The 19118-nt window shown below is 37.2% G+C and overlaps 1 protein-coding gene across 2 annotated transcripts in view; it reads left to right on the top strand.

Annotated features, from left to right (window-relative positions):
- The window catches only part of mapk8ip1b (mitogen-activated protein kinase 8 interacting protein 1b), a 46597-nt gene extending 39662 nt beyond the window's left edge, over positions 1–6935 (top strand). For both annotated transcript variants that reach the window (XM_041986335.1, XM_041986342.1), the window contains exons 6-12: positions 11–86; positions 1163–1335; positions 3840–3943; positions 4146–4262; positions 4909–4979; positions 5203–5301; positions 6385–6935. In XM_041986335.1, the coding sequence (XP_041842269.1) occupies positions 11–86; positions 1163–1335; positions 3840–3943; positions 4146–4262; positions 4909–4979; positions 5203–5301; positions 6385–6457 (713 nt within the window). In that variant the 3' untranslated portion in view covers positions 6458–6935. The remainder of the gene's footprint in view (positions 1–10; positions 87–1162; positions 1336–3839; positions 3944–4145; positions 4263–4908; positions 4980–5202; positions 5302–6384) is intronic.
- The last annotated feature ends 12183 nt before the right edge of the window (positions 6936–19118 follow it).

The following is a 19118-nucleotide window of genomic DNA, read 5'->3' as shown; positions in this document are numbered from 1 at the left end:
GGTGAAAAAGGTGCAGAGTCCTTTGGCCTTTACTCTTGTGTCATAAATGGAGAGGAGAAGGATCAGACCCACAGAGCAGTATACAGGTGAGGTATTGCAATGTGGTTATGTTCAACACACTGACAAAAGACTGATGTAATAAGAAAATTAACTTCATCATTGTGTTATGCATTCACACCCTGGATGCAAACTGGAAATGAAAGTCTTTTTTTCTGTGGGTAAAACATTTTTATTGTTGAGGTCCCTGCTTGTACTCTGCATAGAGCATGACTCCCCAGCTCACTTTAGTATTTCATTATTGCGTTACCAAGCAACGATATTACAGATTTTCCCTCACATCATCCACGCCTCTTTCAATCCAAATATTATGTTTATGCTGAGGGCAACTGTCGTTACATATGCATTACACATTCCTATCAAACAAATTTAGGCTTTCTGAATTACATTTTTTATACTCTAATGAAATTTTAGAAACTTGGTGTTTTAGATAAAATATCTTCAGTCACTGAGCAATGTCTGGATGCTCATCTTTTTCTGACTCTTGGTTTTTAGCTGCTGTAACCAAACAGCATTTATTCTGGACTTTAGATAACGCCTAAATGCAGTCTTTGTATCCATCACAACCACTTTCATAATTTCCTCCCGTTTCCTTGGTAACAGCCACACTCCAGTTGGCAGTGAGGACTTCCAGCTGCTGTTGAGGACCTCAGGCTGTTAGATACATATGGGTCTAGGGACAGAAAAAAAAGCAATGCAGTCATGAGAACAGAAGCATTTGTATGCACCGACAGCTCATATGATGCTGTGAGACTTTAACCATGCATAGCTGAAAGCAGAAAGGATGTTAAATTGTGCTTGTAGTTTCTGGTCTCTAAATTTAAGTTGCACATCTGACTTAAAAGCACTGTCGATGTCAGTAAATGACTTACCCTGAACTACAGCATCAAGAGTTTAATGTCTGTGAGTCATTGGTAACATGTGCCTTTATGCTTGAAAATAAGTGTTTTCTTTAAAAACAAGCAATGGTGAGCTGTGTTTTCATTTGTCACGGTGAAACTTTGGTATTAAAATTTTAGAGGGAGGCTACTTATAAATGTTTGTTATACAAATGTGATGTCATCTGAATCATAAAAAGCAACATCCCAACATGTGTCTTGGTAAGGTTTGTCCCTCGACACGATGATGAACTGGAGTTGGAGGTGGATGACCCGTTGCTGGTGGAGGTCCAAGGAGAAGATTACTGGTATGAGGGCTACAACATGCGAACGGGATCCCGTGGAATCTTTCCCGCCTACTATGCTATGGAAGTGACCAAGGACACCGATAGCTATAAAGGTACTGAAACAGCTGGATTTCTGTAGAAAATATTAGTAAATACTATGAATACATCTAAACCTGAGTACAAAAGTAGTTCACTAAACCATGTCCACGTCCATGTAGGCAAGTTTGTGGATGGATGGATGGATATATGGATGGATGGATGAATGGATGTTTCCTCTACCCTCATTTTTTTAAACCAGGTCCCAAAGTAAATAAATTTGAAACCTTAATTGTTTTGTTTACATGTTTACAACCCTAATTTATGTTTCCTGAGCCCACCTGTCCCTTAACCCACACATGCAAGCTATGCCAACAGCTTCAACTATGCCACATTACAGTGCTGCGTTCATTCTGTAGAAGCAACTGAGCATGAAACATCTTTTACGGCAAAAAGAAAAGAAAAATGTTTTACCTTGTCAGCAATCCTCACAAATGTTTCTCCATCATTTTATTCTTTATATGTTTATTTGTACATCACACGGGTTTATGCTCCTGCTCCACGTCTTATTCTCTGACAAATACAGGCCTGGAGTAAAGCCCTGAGTAACAGCAAGAGTTTATTATAATATTTTTATTATGTGTGCTGGTTAGTTTTGTATGATATCTTAATATTGGAACATAACTTGATGTGAACATCAGAAATCACAATTTTTTTTCAACAGCTGCCTCTGTGATCGTCTTCCATGTGGCGTTTTTGTGCACACCTTGACTCTGTTTTTTTAGGCTGCCAAACAGCAACTATTTATTTTTTCCACCTTAGAAGTGAGGCTTTCGATCTCGGCCCTAATGAAAAGTTTTGTTTTTTTTTGGCAGAACGTTTCCTCTCCATGGTTTGACATCACTGGGTGAGGCCTCTGGACCACGAATAATTAAGGGCGTAACATGTAAATGACAGTTGCCGTTTTATCAAGGCCCTCTTATTCCTACGCCGGTCAGATACGAACGTTTCATAAATCACACAGATGTGCGCTCATTTCCATGTTTGTTTGCTAAATGAGGGCCAATGTGTGGGTATTATTGAAATGTAATTGAGACCAAATTGGAATATTTATTGTACAATGACTGGAAACAACCAAACAGTAAAGTGGTAAAGTTTAATGTTGACCTTTGAAGTTGCACATTAGAAGAAGTTAATGCACTAAATATTTTTTCTCATATGATTGATCACATGAATGAGCGACCCTGTTTCTGCCTTAGGGATTAAACATGGTCGATATTCACCATCATGAAAGAAAGTTGGATTAATTGAATTTGAATTACTACAGTGTACCGAGTTTTCTATTGATATCTAATGCCCTGCCAATGTGACTGAATCTGTTTCCTATCTTCCTCACATTTTTGATAATGGTTCAGTGTTTTGTGGCGGCCTTCCTCACAAAAAAGTTCATTTTCTTTCAAACTAGTTTATGGATAATTTCGGTTTAGCATCTGTTAAAACCCTACAACACCGTGTATCATATGCAATACTTGAGTTTCTCAGTTCTCTGCCCCACCTAGAGAATAAAAACATTTCCTAAAACCTGTTCTATATAATTTGATATGTCCTCTGCAGTTAAAAAAAAAAAGTCTATTAGGAGTCATTTTAAGAATTGTTCCCTCCAGTGGTTATGCTAATCTACAAGGTTATGTATCCATTGAATATGAAGCTTCTTCTTTTTAAGTTGGCTATAATTAGATTAATAATTGGATAGTAATGCATCTTTGTTATGTGATTGACAAATACAACTAAAAAATACAGTGTAATGAGCCAAAGTGTTTTTTTGGTTTTGTTTTTTTTACACTTGAAAAGTTTTTTTTTCCGGCTTTTCATCAGAACCCAAAGGTGATTTAAATTTAGAAAGTATTTATATTCAAAAAAAGAAAAGAAAAAACCATCATAAAAAAGCAGCAGCAGCGGTTTTAAAAGTGCTTATTTTTTCCATGATCCAGCCATGCTTTGGTGTGCAGAAAAAAAAAGAAAGAAAAAAAAAAAGACTTCATTTTATCTGGTAAAATTACCTCAACACTGTTGTGCAACATGTATCTCTCTGGTCTTGGAAATGCATTTCTCTGCAAGAAAACATGACTTATATTGTTTTTTCCTGGCAGTTGTCATCCTTATTACAATGTTTACCATTACATGAGTCTGCAAGGCATGTTGTATGGACAGGAGTTTTTGTATGTTTGTTACTATAGTACGGATGGCAATAATTAGTACCTTCCCTAGTTTGCATTGTGGGCCAAATCCAAATATTTCTGCCCTTATAAATTATTTGGATGCTTAAAAATCAAAATATGAAGCTTATTTAGAAAAACATAAGTAAAAAAAAAAAGAAAGAAAGAAAGAAAGAGCAAACACAGAACTATAGAACTATATCAGTCATCAACCATATTGTGTTTCTTTGGAATAGCAACTGGAATCTCATTTATTTATTTATTTAGTTAGTTAGATAGTGTATGTGTATGTCATGTTGCTGTTTCTTGCCTTGGGACATTTCTTGTTTCTTAGCTCTTATTTTTTTTCTGTCCACTTAATTTAGTGAAAAGCAGTGAATGGATGGACAGTTACCGCTTGAAGTTCTTGGGATCAGTTCAAGTGCCCTACCACAAAGGAAATGATGTTCTGTGTGCAGCAATGCAAAAGGTAGAAGGTCCATTAAGTACGCAATTGTTTGCATTTGTGTTTGAAAATGTAAAGTCTTTAATGCAAAAGGTTTTACTGACTGATGATTATATCATTGGGTTATAATGACTTTAAAACCATAATTGGGTGATGGTTTAAAAGGTTATTTAAGATATTGTGGTTTGCTGCATGTCACCAACCATCTCTTACATTTGTTTTCAAGATTGCCACAAACAGAAGAATGACAGTCAAGTACAACCCACCTTCTTCCTGCATTCTAGAGATCAGTGTCAAAGGCATCAAGCTTGGAGTTCAGGAGGATTACTATGCCTGTGACAGAGTAAGACTCACACTGGATGTACAAAGGAAAAATTGGAAACATATAATTTAAAGTCTAAACAGACAGAGGGATTCCAACACATGCACAGAATTAGGGAAAGAAAGATGTCTGAAAGGGTCAAAACCCCACGACATGTAAGATATACAAAACATCATTTGATGCTTATCATTTATAAATCTCTCAAACATGAGCTCACCCTTCCACCAGTCACCAGTGTCTCATTCAAGCGTTGTCACATGTCTCCCTCTTGTGGTTGCCATGTGAAACTACAAGCAAAGATCTCAGAAAATCTTGAGTTTAGTGAAAAATATTTTAAAAGCTGTCAGATAAGAGATATTTTCTGAGCTGCACTTCTTATTTTACATACTGAACATATTATACAGTTGTTATGTTTTAGTATTTATAGGTTTCAACACACAAGTAAATTTATTAGATTTTTCTATAAATGCTTTTTGGATCCTCCAAGAACCTCAGATTAGTTCTTTGTGTCTATCTAATCAGTACTACTAGTCATTTGGGTCACAGTTAGAAAAAGAAACCTGGGTCTGTGTTTGACACGTATGCCTGAACAATTCAACTTAAACATTCTTTTTGATCTTGACGTGAGACTTTATTCTTACTTCTGCTCTTTGTATTTTGTTGACAGAGTAACGAGTGCAGCCACTTCTTCCAGTTAAAAAATGTTTCCTTTTGTGGTTATCATCCCAAAAACAGCAAGTAAGTGAAATCCAAAAAGAATCCGTTTTTTTCACTCACCTACCAACTATCTGCAGAGATGTTGTTAGAAATGAATATACCAGAATTCAGGCAAAAGATTGACTTCTTACAGACAGCATGCAGAACAGGTTATATTATATTAATATTATTATATTAATTATAGTGAATAAGAGTAATGTCATTATGCAAACACGGTTTGAAAAGCTGTTATGTTTCCCATCAGGTATTTTGGTTTCATAACCAAACACCCCGCAGACCACAGATTTGCTTGCCATGTGTTTGTGTCTGAAAACTCCACCAAACCTGTTGCAGAGTCAGTGGGGTAAGTTGCAGTTGTTGGAAATGTTTTTATTGGCATTAGAATATGTTTTCAGTTCTACATCCATGATTCTTTGCTAGTTTTGGTTATGTTTTGTTTCCTTAAGTTGATGGAACACCTTGTCCATACAGGTATTTTGAGTTAACGAAGAAAACAGTTACCCAATCCAGCTTTATATGGAAAGTACTTCAGATACATACAATTGCCAAAGTGCAGTAGACTGACAAAAGTAAAACACTGAAACAATTAAGAAAATAAACTGTGTAAAACAATTTAAAAGTAACAGAAAAAGCCAACACTTCAGACCGAGTTAAGAGCCAATGAGCACCAGTACCAGTTAAAAGCTGAGCAGCAGAATTTTAAACCAACTGACTATGAGCAAATGACATCTGACTGGGCCCAACATGTGAGAAACGAAATGTTACCAGTCACGACCACACTCTGGGTCAGGAAATAGATCCGCTAGCAATATTTAGTCTTGAAAACTACTTTGTTTAAAAACTCCTTTTAACTCATTCCGAATTATTTCCGATCCGTCGGTGCTGTTTTTTAGTCCATGTTTTTTAGTCTTGACCGGGCATCTCCCTGTCTTCCTCAAGGCTCTTACCCAGCTTCTGTCCTCCTCCCCTCAGAGAAAGCCTGGTGGTCTCCTCTGTGCCCAGCCTTCAAAACGTGTAATACATGTTGGTCATATACCAGCAGAACTTTGACATTTATAGGGACAAATTAACAAAACAAGATGAACAAGTATTGTTTGGGTAGACAGACAGCAGGCCTCCCACACTGGCACCATCTTGTCATGACTTTGGTTGGAAACAAACGCGACGCTGTTGTCACATAAAGAGTAAGGTCATGTGATTAAACATCTTGATGTAATTTACTTTACAACTACAACCCCAGCAGTGATGCTGACTGTAAATCCTAGGTTTTGTCTGTGGCAGTTGAGTTTGACTTTTTAAATACCACTTAAAAATTACTCTGAAGATAATACCAAAACTTTATCTACAGGGCCAAGCACTAGGATGTAGCCTGCACCTTTAAGTAGGTTAAGAAAATGACCATGTTTTTTGTTTTTTCTTTTTCCAGGAAAGCCTTCCAGTCATACTACAAAGAGTTTGTGGAGTTTTCGTGCCCTACAGAAGACATTTACCTGGAATAACCCCACCTTTAACCACAGCCCTGTACAGTACACTGTATCATAACATATTGTTGCATGAAGGACAGACGTAGCTAAATTTAAAAGAAAAAAAAAAAGAAAAAGATAAACCTTTCCAGCAAACAAGCAAGGAAATGAGGAGTGTTGCAATTGTTGTGAAAGCTGTTGTTAAAGTATGAAGTGAAGGGATTAAAAGCCAAAGGAAGTGTGAAAGTACATGCAAATGACTGCAGACTGGGACCACAGATGGAAATTAGCTCAGAGAGTTACAGTCTGGTACAACGCATATTTTTGTTTCATATGTCGCTGTACATGGTCCCTGTTCAATAAACTAAATAAACAAAGAAACAAGAAACAAAATGGAATCAGCCACAGGCCGTAAATGCAAAGCACAAATGTTGTATGTCTACAGCAGGGGTGCCCAAGTCCGGTCCTCGAGATCTACCATCCTGCAACCTTTAGATGCAACCCTTCTCCAACACACCTGAATCAAATGACTGGCTCGTTATCAGGCCTCTGCAGAGCTGAATGACATGCAGATGACATTTGATTCAAATGTGTTGGAGAAGGGTTGCATTTCAAGGTTGCAGGATGGTAGATCTCAAAGACCAAACTTGGGCACCCCTGGTCTACAGCCTTCGCAGCACGAGTTAGCCTGTAGCATCATTCAGGCAGGTGCAAGACTGAGAATATTGTGGGTTGTTCTGCCTAATATTTTGACCTGAGTAAAGATGAGCAGCAGGTTATTTTTGGGAGAATGAGCAAGTGATGAGTTTACTATGATTTTAGGTATCAAGAGTTGAAGCATGAGGGAGAAGTATATTTACAAAGATAACATCCTCACACTGAAAATGTACATTAAGTGAAAGAGACTCATGTAGGAGCAATATCTTAGTAGCACACCCTCTGTGACAATGAATCCACATTTTTTGGCCTCCTTAAAATGCAGCTATAAATCTACTTCTAGTTTTCTTTGTGAATGGGAATATTTGTAAGTAAGAATAACTTTAGAGACTGTAGATACAGGGCAGAAACACAAGACAAACAAAAGATAATTAGTTTATTCTGGAACTGTGTGAAGAGTTCAGTTTAAGAAAAAGACATATTGAGTTTCTGCTCTTCTGTAAGTGTACCTCTATTGGATAAGGACAATACCAAACATTCAGACCAACTATAGTAGTAGTAGACAAGTTGTGGTAGAATTAAAAAGGTTTAATTCCCAATCCCTTAGAAAGAAAAGAAAAAAACTAGATTGCTCTGTGTATCACCAGGAGAAAGTGTGGATTTTTGCTGCTTCTGCTGGTACTACAGTGATATGTAAGCTTAGCAGCCCCCATCATGTGCCTAATGTAACACCAGAGACACTTGGCTTTTTCTGTTGTGTCCTAACTAATGTTAAATTCATCCCAAAGGTGTTTTAATGGGGGGAACAATGCCTGGTTTGAACTGCGTGGTGGTAGAGGATGAGGTCTGACCAACAGAATCTCCTTCACATGCTGATTTAGAGACTTGCTCCTCAGTTTTCACATTAGAAATAAAACTTGCTCGATGTGTAGCAGTGATAATTCGATGAGAGCGATTCTTGGTAGTGTAGGGACAGGATTAAGAAGGGAGCTAACACAAAACTCTGGTGTCTTCAGATCTTCACTAGTAGTGCCTCTTTTTCTTCAGATCATTGTAACCTTCAGTGAACATCAGCAGAAATTTGTTGGATTGCCACTGTGTTTGTGTGTGCTGAGTTTAAAAAGACTGAATGCAGATAAAGATGCAAGCGTGTTTTGCTGTGATTTGCTCTTTTTGCTGTACTGTACCCGTGCTGTTGAATAATTTTTCTCCTATTTAAGAAAAAACAGGAAGTGTAGTGAGATATGAGGTTGAGGATTTCTCTTACCTGAGACAATAGACAAAGATTAAAAGAATATTAATCCATTAAAACAATCATTAGCAATACAAGTATTTGAGGGTTAAAATGTGCAAAGACCCAAAAGTATAAATGATCTTTAAAAAAAAATATTTATGCACATCTTTAGTCTGTATGCCATTAATTCCGTTGGTTGGGTTAGAGATTCTTCATCTTCAAGCTTTTCTGGTCAGATACAAAATAAATAAGATAATATTCTTGCAAGAGCAGCTGTTAGGCGAGATGCATGGTACACCTTGGACAGGTTGCTAGTTCATCTTAAACTCTGGCAGTTTCCACATGGGAGTAACACCCATTATCCAACACATATTCAGTAAGAAGTGAGTGGACAGGAGAAGCTGCATGGCTGGCCAGCAGAACATGAGATTAATACAGTCCCATTAAACATACCACTCACCACAGATCATGAACTTCTTCCTCCAACGAGTTCTAACAGCTTTAGATGCCTGGGCGAGAATTTGTATTGAGAACTCAATATACTGTGTGTTTGTTGATTATCAAAAGAAAATATAGGAAAGATTCATTTAAGCTTTATAAAAGGGATATAAACTGATGATAAGCTCTGTGGACGAGCAAAGCTTTGAAAAAGACACGGCAGAGAAAGTATGGCAAGATATGCAAATAAGACTTGTGTGCGATTCTTTTTTTTTTTTTTTTTTTTTTAATTTTGTGTAGCTACATTTTCCCATAATGCCACAGTACTTCCCCTCGGCCCTTAAAATAAAGTGGCTGAAGGGGTGAAAAGCTTTCCCCTAGGAAATAAGATACTTGCTAAGTCAGATGAAGGAACAAGTATCCATGACAACTGAATGGCAATAAACTAATGAAAAGAAAGATGCCATATTGTTAAAATTGCCTGGGCTGTGAGCATGTTTTTGCTTTTGATGAAATGCGAAAGTAGACGAAAAAACGAAATGAGATATTTTGTTATAATATTATGATCGTAGGGCTATGCAGACAATATTATATTAAGATATTATGCATAATTGTTCAGTGTAAACACTGTAAAGATTTGGTCTCAGACGAGTAAACTACATGTACCATCAAAATATTCTCTTCGATAAAAAAAAAAATAATTGGTAAAAACTGGTCAAAATTTAAATGTCCAACCTTGTAATAATACCTTGAAATAAAGTTCATTTCCTGTATCTGTTTACTTCCTGTATCTGGCTTTACTTGAATTTACCCTGACCCAAAAAATATTCAGAGCTGTAGGACCAATATGTTTTTTTTTTTGTTGTTGTTTTTGTTTTATTAAATCAAATGTTTTCTTCAATGAATAAATCTGAAATGCCTCTTTTTTAAATTTTTACAGCATCCTTCTTTCAGCACGGGTACAGCACAGTTCTGCAGATAAAAATACTGATTTTATAAAAAAAAATGTTCTTCCTGCATCTTCTATAACCAACATGTTTCTAACAGATTATTTTATGTCATGTATGTTTAACAGAAGGTAAAATGTCTGTAAACAAAAGATGAAATAATGAAAGTTACACAAATTTTCTATTCAGCTATTTCACCAGTTCCCACATTTTGCCAAAAACACACAAACAAAACTATCATCACCTGATGATGTTAAAAGCCATTGTGTTTGCATCAAGAGATCAGAACTAACTTTTATATGAATTCCCTTTTCAAGAGCCGATCGCCTCAGCAGGAGAAGATGTGCTGCAATGTGGTGGATATACAAAGAGTGTACAGACATACCATACATAAATAATATATGTAATTCTAAATATTACACTGTATTGATTCAATGTGTAGTATGTGGAATTTCCTTTATTTTGTTTTTTTTAGCTGTGAATTATTCCAGATTTAAAATTTTTAATGCAAATGCGTTTGTGTCCTGTCATTATGTAATCATTTACACACATTCACACGCATTCTGACTGAAAGCCTGACTGAAAATGCCACTTGCTAACTGTTAGATAAATTGTTGAGCCACATATAGAGAGGAGATTATTAAACTCATTGTACTCTGTATACTTTTTTTTTATTGTGGCTTTGTAATTCTAAATAAGGTATACTGGTCAAATTAGTATATTTAACAGATGTTTGGGAAATCCTTGCACCTACAGAAAATATTTTTAAAGTTAAATTCTCTTATGGGTTTTAGTACGCACATAAATATTTTAAAAAGTATTTCCAAAGCATGCATGAGGTGGCAAGAAACTAAAAATAGGGTGTGAGTCATGTGGTCTCTATATAGATCTTTTCATTATTACCGCCACCAAGGCAGTGTGTTTTCGAGGGTTTTCATTTTCGTTTTTCTGTCTGTTAACAACATAACTCAAAAAGGGGCATGCAAATAAGACATTTGTGCATTTTCATTTATTTTTTTTATTTTGTGTAGCTACATCTTCCCATAATGCCACAGTACTTCCACACTGAAGTCACACATCACTGGTTTGGAAGCAGAAACTTCATTTTTAACCAACTAATTAAATGGCTGTGATATCAAAGGGAAACTATTTTTTGTAAAAACATACTGTATTTTCCAGATGCATATAGATTATTGTTACTGTTGCTACTGGAAAAAAACTGATCTGTTACAACAGCTTCTTAAAGAACCACAGACATGATATGCCAAATATTTATTGCATTGTGCAAAAACTTATTAAGGCCCATTTCCATTTTTCTTTTTACCCCTTTCTCTTCCCCTACCCCTTGCTTTTCCTACCCCTCGTCCCTTAACAGAACTATCATTTCAGCTATTGAAAATAAATTAGCTGCTCCTGCTTATCAAATGCCCCACCGGGAAAGCATAAACCTGTCAGCCTTCTGGCTTCTACTTATGGCACCGAGGAGGATGGTGACAGTGAGAATAACACTGTGGTGTGAAATTTACATTTAGTAAAGTTGGCCTGTTAGTAGAGGCCAAAAGGGGGAATTGTTAATAAATTTTATTTAGATACTAATCAAGAAATTACTCAGGTATGCTACTTATTTCCATTTATATTCTTAATCTATTATTCATATTACATATCTCTTATCTACAAGCTCATATATTTACTAAACAGTGTACTAGAGTTATATATGCATATGAAGAAGGTTGACTAATGTTCTGTCTGCGAGTAAACAAACACGTGGTCTTAGGTATGCATTCATTTGTGTGTTTAGGGGAAATTTCTAGCTTAACCAGAGTTTAAAGGAAATCTGCCTCCTTGTTTCTTTGTATGGTCTTTTTGGTCCTGCTTTTCAGAAAACAAGAAGCCAGTAACGGATGGGGGCCACAGCGCAGGATCCAGTCATCTGCATGTGGTCAACCTGTGACTGGATGTGACCTTACTCCAGCAACTCCAGCAGTAGTCAGCAAAAAATTATGTATAGCAAGAGGAGGAGCATGTAATATTTAAGCACACGGGGCCGATAGTTGGGTGTTCTGGCTGTGGTGGACAGCAGGATATTTTTTTATGTCAGTTGGTCAGGGCTAGGTATCAAAACCCAGAGACTCTGTTGCACATTTCTCATACTATTGTAATCAATAAATTGTTAACTTTAAAGAAGTATCTTGTCATCCATATTCAATGGACATGCAGGAGAAGACCTTAAGAAGAGAGGTAAATAGAAACCGTGGGAAGAAGTACCTGTTTTTTTACTTCTTGTGCATTTTTTAAGGTTTTCTCCAACAAGGCAAGGCAAGGCAAAGCATGTAGATGTTAAACAGAAAAGGTCCCAGTATGGAACCTTGGGGAACTCCACGTGTAATTCTTGTCTGGTGAGATGTAAAGTTGCTTATTGACACAAAATACTTTATGTTCTCTAAATAAGATTTAAACCAGTGTAGTGCAGTGCCAGAGAGGCCGTTTCAGCAATATATTGTGGTCAACTGTATCAAATGCAGCACTGAGGTCCAGTAAGACTAAGACTGACATTTTTACATCATCTGTATTCAAACATATGTCATTAATGACTTTGGTCAGAGCAGTCTCAGTGCTGTGGTGCTGTCTAAACTCTGACTGGAAGACATCATAGCAGTTGTTTTGTGTTATAAAGTCATTTAGCTGATGAAAAACAGCTTTTTTAATTATCTTACTTTGATAAGATTTCAGATTGGCTTGCATGAAGAAGCCTGGTAATATATAAGTCAGCACACTACAGTCTGTCATCGATTCTGTGCCTCAGTAAACCTTTAGTAGCCTAACAAACTTAATTTCTTTTTCACCATCTTCCAATCTTATTAGATAAACCATGATGCCAATTTAGCAAATTATCATCTTACAAACTATAATGGAGGGTAGGCTTTAAGTTCAGATTTTCTACTCGGTGGATATGTAGTAGTAGTAGTAGTAGTAGTAGTATTCTTTATTGCGGACTCGTGGTCCATAGTAAAAAAAAAGAAACAACAGACAGACAAACAAATAACATGTACAACATAGGCATAATACGATAAAAGGTTCCTCAATCTTTTAAAAGGCAATTATACCAGTGTCTCCACAGATCAGAGAAATAGCGGATGGCACTGTATTTAATATTTGTCAACAATAGAATAATCATATTTTCTGATGCATTCAATCGACACATAAATTTAAACATTAGGTTCCTTAGAAGGGCTTGTAGAGTGTTCACTCTGTGAGTCACAAACAGTTCGCTAGCACTAGTCCATCTGGGCTTTTTTAACAGAAGCCTCAGGGCATCATTATAGGCAACTTTCAGTCTTTGTAGACTAGATTTTTTAAAGTTCACCCACAGATGAGCTGTGTATAGTGGGGTACAGTAAGCTCTAAACAAAGTTACTTTCACTCCAACAGAACAAGAGCCAAACCTACGAGACAAAACATTGGCCTGTGCATACAACATTCTGCACTGCCGATACATGTCCTCATCGTCTGATAAAGAATCAGACATAATATGTCCAAGATATTTTACTGTATTAAAAACAGTTTCCAGACAATTTAAAGTGAGGGAACACAAGATCTCTGTCCTCCTTTGTGCGACATATCATGATGACACTTTTAGCAGTGTTGTATTTTACATCATTTTGTTCACCATATACAGAACACACATTAAGCAGTTCCTGAAGACCAGCTGAGCTAGGGCTAAAGACCACCAGGTCATCTGCATACATAAGGTGATTGACCACAGTCTCTCCAGCCATGCATCCAGTTCTGCACTTGCTCAGATCTTTAGACAAGTCAGTCATATAAAAATTGAACAGAATTGGGGACAGCAAACTACCTTGTCTCACTCCATTACTAATGAGAAAGGGCTCAGACACACAGTTGTCCCATTTGACATGCAGGGTCTGATTTGCGTACCAATAGGACAAACAGCGAATAAGATATTTTGGTACATTGGCTTGACTCAGTTTGTGAAATAGCATTTTGTGGTTTACACGATCAAAAGCCTTAGAGGCATCTAGAAAACACATGAATACAGTAGAGTGCTTATTTTTGTATTTGCTAAGTAGCTCTTTTAAAGCATAAATACACATGTCAGTGCCATGATTGGGTTTAAAGCCAAACTGATTATCTGTAGATTCTATGTGATGATTAAATACTTTTGATAGTACACTGGCAAGAGCGATGGGTCTATAGTTTTCAGAGCTGCCCACTTTCCCTGCTTTGTCCTTTTGCACAGGTACTAACTGCACTCTCATCATTGAGTCTGGAATGAAACCATGCACCACAGAGGCAGAAAGACATAGTGCAAGAAGGGGAGACAATCTTACACTAGAGTATTTGAGATGCTCTGCAGAAATTTGATCCATTCCTGTGGATTTGTTTAGTGATAGACCTTGAATTGCTTCATGTACTTCATGTGTTGTGATGGGCGCAGCAGAGTCAACATTATGTACAATATAAGGTGCACTAGGGACACAATTAAAGAGTTTAGAATAGTGCTTCCTCCACATCTCTACAATCATATGAGATCCAGAGACTCCATCTACTGTATGCGGAAAAGAGGGTTTACAATTATTAATATGTTTCACCTCTTTCCAGAACGCCTTTGTGTCCTTATCTAAAAGATTTTTTGCCATAGAATCAGCTCTAATAGTTTGCTCAGTTTTACTGATATATCTTATTGCATATTTATATTTTGCGTTTGCACATTTTTTTTGATCAAATAAAGGCCCCTGTCTGGGTTTTCCTGCTATTGCCCAGGACCTAGTGGCATCACGAGCTTCTGACTGTATTTCAGATACATAAATGCTCCATCCAGGCCTTATTTTTCTTTTTGTCTTCCCCTCATAGTATGGTTCACTGGCTTTAATCAATGCAGATACAATGTCAGAATACATAGAAGCAATATCTTTCTTGTGTACTTCATTAGCACAATTGTAATCTGTGCACATTAAAGCTTCTTTCAGCACTGTAACATCATTTAGCAATGCATCAGTACGAGCACAATAATCGCCTTTATCTTCACACGAAAGAGTGGACCAATCTAAGTGTTGGTGTTTAGTACTCTTTACAATCTGCATAAGAGGTATGTGCTCCAGTCTAATGGACATAAATACAGGAATGTGATCAGAGATAGACATTTCATAAAGAATTTTTATGCCTGTCAATGCGGCATGAGCATCATCTGTAGTAATGCAGTGGTCCAGCCACGATGTAGTGTGCCATGCTTCGCTTATGTAGGTGTAACTCTGGTTTGGCAGGAGGACTCTACTAGATAGGGTTAGCTTATTATCAACACAAAAATCATTTAAATACTTTGCAAAAAAGGAACCTTTGTCTAAAATATTTGCATTCATATCCCCGATCACATACACATTAGAAGACCTTTCATTCTCTATAAATGCACCAATAAAAGCAAGCTTATTTAAGTACTCCTCTTCATTTTGTTTACATTCATATGGAGCATAAACATTTAAAATCACAATTTCTTTGTTTTGCTGTGACAGACGTATGGCAATACACCAGTCAACACCAAGTCTGATGACTTCTGTCATAGCATCCAGTCTCTTATTCCACAGAATAGCCACACCTCCTGCTATCCTCCCCCTCTTAATTCCAAGGCTAAAGTCAGTTGTAGACTCACCAGCCCCAAGAAATGCATCATTAATAGAATTAAGACCTTTAAGGTCCTGCTGGGCAAGAAACGTTTCTTGCAGACATAAAATGTCACATAAATCCAACAGCTGGTCAATACCTATACGGCGGGCTTTATCGTCCGCACTATGACTCAAACGCAGGCCACGGCAATTGTATGACACAACGTTGATATCCATAACAGTTAAGAACTCGCATCAACATTAGATGCGCTCCTTACTCCAGTTGAAGTGGCAGTGTTAGCACCAGAGACAACTTTACGCGGTTCGTAATAGCGCCTCACAAATGTTCCATCTGGCCAGAGCTCCGGATTATACATCACATCTACTTTCTATGGTGTATGTCTGTCTCCAAAAGCTGTCAAAATATAAATCTTTAGTAATATTTTTTTGGCTTTTGTAAGGTTGTGTGTGGTTAAGGGAACAGTCAGTGTGTTTGCAGGCACTGTTGAGCTGAGGTAAAGTTAGAGTTCAGCCTGGTCATTAATTGGATCGCTGTCCTTGTCCCAGTATATATGCCTGGGATGGGAATCGAGTGGACTGTGTAAAAAAGAAAAGAAATTTAAAGCATTCAGCAACTTCTAACGGTCTGTCTGGGAAACAGGGCCGGTTCTAGGAATGCATACATGAGGGGGCAGGCATAAATTTGAAGGGGGCATTATGAGTACATACTTCAGCATTTTCTTGTTGTTGTTTTTTAAGTGTTTCTTTAATGGAACTGTGCTGTTAGTGGAGTCCAACTTCAAAGAAATGGATTGCACTTTGTCAGGCCTCTACTCTAAGACCTGTCCAGCTTGGGTGTCCCACCTGAAACCAAAGCTCCTGCTGGTATAGCTCTTAGAGTCACTGAGGCACGCAAACCCCCTGACCACAATAAGGTGGCAATCCCTCAGGGGGGGAACAGAAAATATCAATAACAAAAATGAAGTAAGAAAAAAGAAAAGAATGATCCATTATCAAAGCTTTAACAACCAACAAAATAACAATTGCCCTATTGGACAGCCATTAGATGTCTAAGCATTTTGAATAAATTTGAAACTAATAACAATAAACTCAACTATCTGTGTGTTTGTTTCTGTCTGTATATAGACCATAATGATTAAAGAATCATAACTATCAAGCACAACAATAACAGAGCAAAAAATTAAACCCCCTACCAAAATAAGGCAGTGAACCTTCAGGGGGAAATAATGATAATAATAAATGAAAATGAGTAAAAACTAAATGATCCTTCATCAAAATTTTAAGAACCAACAAGGCATACATGAAGCTCTGAGCTGAACTGCTGAAAGCAGCGGGAATGTAGAGTGAAACTTTCTGTTATTTTTTTCTTCAAACTAGCATGCTGAACTAAAGGCTGGGCGGAGCTTGAGGGGTCTCATATGCGCAGCTCGTTTTCCCTCAGTCTAGTACCGAGGAGGCAGTCACATCTATGGCCCGTGCGTGATTGATCACTGCTCCTACTAACAGGCGTTTAAATAGAACAGAAACAAACCCCAGTTGACAGAATAGATGCAATAAATACGTCTGTTATTATAAGTATTTATTCAGTATCGCTACAACACATTTAACAGAGCTTTACTCTATAAGTTTTACCGCTGGAGCTCAGCAGCCGCTCTCTCTACGAGGGGGAGAAATATGACACCGCAAGATCAGGCTGTATGTCAACTCATTTGCATACTAAACACTGATTGGTTGTTTTCTGTGGTGGTGGGAAGGACTTGTTGAAGACAGTACAATGGATCCTGTGAAGCTCCGACACACAGAGTTCAGTACAGAGGGGAGAGAGCGTTTGGAGAGATTTGCCCATTTCGGCGCATTTGATTGAGGGGGCAGAATGTTTGTTTGAGGGGGCACTGCCCCCTCTTGCCCCTGCGTAAAGCCGGCCTTGCTGGGAAATCATTATGCATGTAATTATAACTAAATTCACTGCATATATGTTTTTAAGTTATTTGAATGGTGATTTTGTCAAAAATCAGCTACTTATAAGAGAAGAGTGAGAATCTGAAAATGCTGTAAGAGACTGTGTCTTTATCAATCATATACATTTTGTAAAAGCCACAACTAACTGGAGAAAATTATCCAAGAAACGTTTTGTAAAATTTGATAAGCCCAAACGCAGTTCATTAATTATTCCCAAAAAGGACATTTCCAAATTAGATAATGTTTCTTTGTTACTGTTACACAACTGTTAACTCTGAATCCCATTGCTTTGATATTTGTCGTAATATCATGATTTAAAATAAAGAAAAAAGTCTGGTTACCGATATCCTCTGGTTCAGGGGTGTCCAGCTCCGGTCCTCAAGGGCCACAATCTTGCAGGTTTTCGATGTGTCCCTGCTCCAAAACTACCTGACTCAAATTAATGAGAAATTGTGCAAAACCCAATTGGCTGTTGAATCCATTTCATTTGAGTCAGGTGTGTTGAAGCAGGAAACATTGAAAAACTGCAGGACAGCGGCCCTCGAGGACCGACTTTAGACATCCCTGCTCTGGCTTCTAAAATTATGCAGCTTTGTTCAAGTATGAGGGGTTTTATTAAGTTTTAACAATCTTAAAAATGAAATAGTCTCCTGGTTTTGAGTATGCAGTCGATCTATTTTCATTAGGCCTTTCCTTTATTTTTATTGTTTTGCTGTACGAGTCAACATACATTAATGATATTCATGTTACATCCTTCTTAGATGAGCCCTACCCTGAATTGTAGGGTGGAAATGGGGGATATGTATTAGCTCCAGGTGGTACCTCTCAACATCCAAGGTTCCACCTATATATCCATTACATAATTTTCTGTGTGAGGAAACTATTGTTCAATGTATTATCAGGTTTACCTGCACATATTTCACATATTTCAATGAAGATTATGGACAAATTAAAAGAAATAACATAAGATACTGAAGTATCTTATTCTTATAAATTAGAATTACTTAAAAATACATAGATTAGGACTATACTTCATTGCAGCTGTAAGCAGACTGCTCTTTGCTTTGGGATCCAAGCATGGACAGGCTTTTAGGCTTCTATGAGTATCTAAACATAGCATTGTGTAAGACACACTTACAGTAGATTGTTTCCTTATAAGGGTCTGTCTTAAAGGACTGTACTCTGCAACTTAGAAACGTTCCCAGCACAGGATATAAACATGAAATTCATAGAAGACCACACGAACATCCTATATGTAAACTTGTGTCTGATCTAAGATTGTTCGATTCAGGACTGAGGAATGTTCTTTGTTTGAAAGCGACATAAGAGAGACTTACACATCTAATCTGGGGGTTTTCATCGATTGGCTTCAGAGACCTCACAGAGATGCATATCTGTTTACGATGTCGCTTTTTGTAATAAACCATCATCATTTTTACATAAAGCTGATGTCCGGAGCTCTTCTTTTACCTAAAAGTATTTTTGTCACATCTTAAAGTAATTTACAACAAAATAGTATGATCCAGAGAAGAAGATCTTCTTGTGATGAAGTCATCATATCACAGAAATGGCTGTGAAGACAGAAAACAGCACCAAGAGGGGAGAAGATGTCAACCAGACGATGGCTTCACAAAACTATAGAAAGTTATTAAGGACAATAAACTACAAAATGCCACCACAGACTATTTCTCTACAACACCTGCTTCCACAAAATAAACCCCACCATGGCATCAAGAGTCAGAAAGTACTCCATAACAATACAATACATAAATAGATTTATAGATGGTGTTCACATTAACAGTTTGAAAGTTTCTCCTTTTAAT

The sequence above is a fragment of the Melanotaenia boesemani genome, chromosome 1 (genome assembly GCF_017639745.1).
Source record: "Melanotaenia boesemani isolate fMelBoe1 chromosome 1, fMelBoe1.pri, whole genome shotgun sequence".
In the NCBI taxonomy this organism is placed as follows: domain Eukaryota; kingdom Metazoa; phylum Chordata; class Actinopteri; order Atheriniformes; family Melanotaeniidae; genus Melanotaenia; species Melanotaenia boesemani.
Note: the sequence above shows the minus strand (reverse complement) of the source record. Positions and strands in the feature narration are given on the sequence as shown.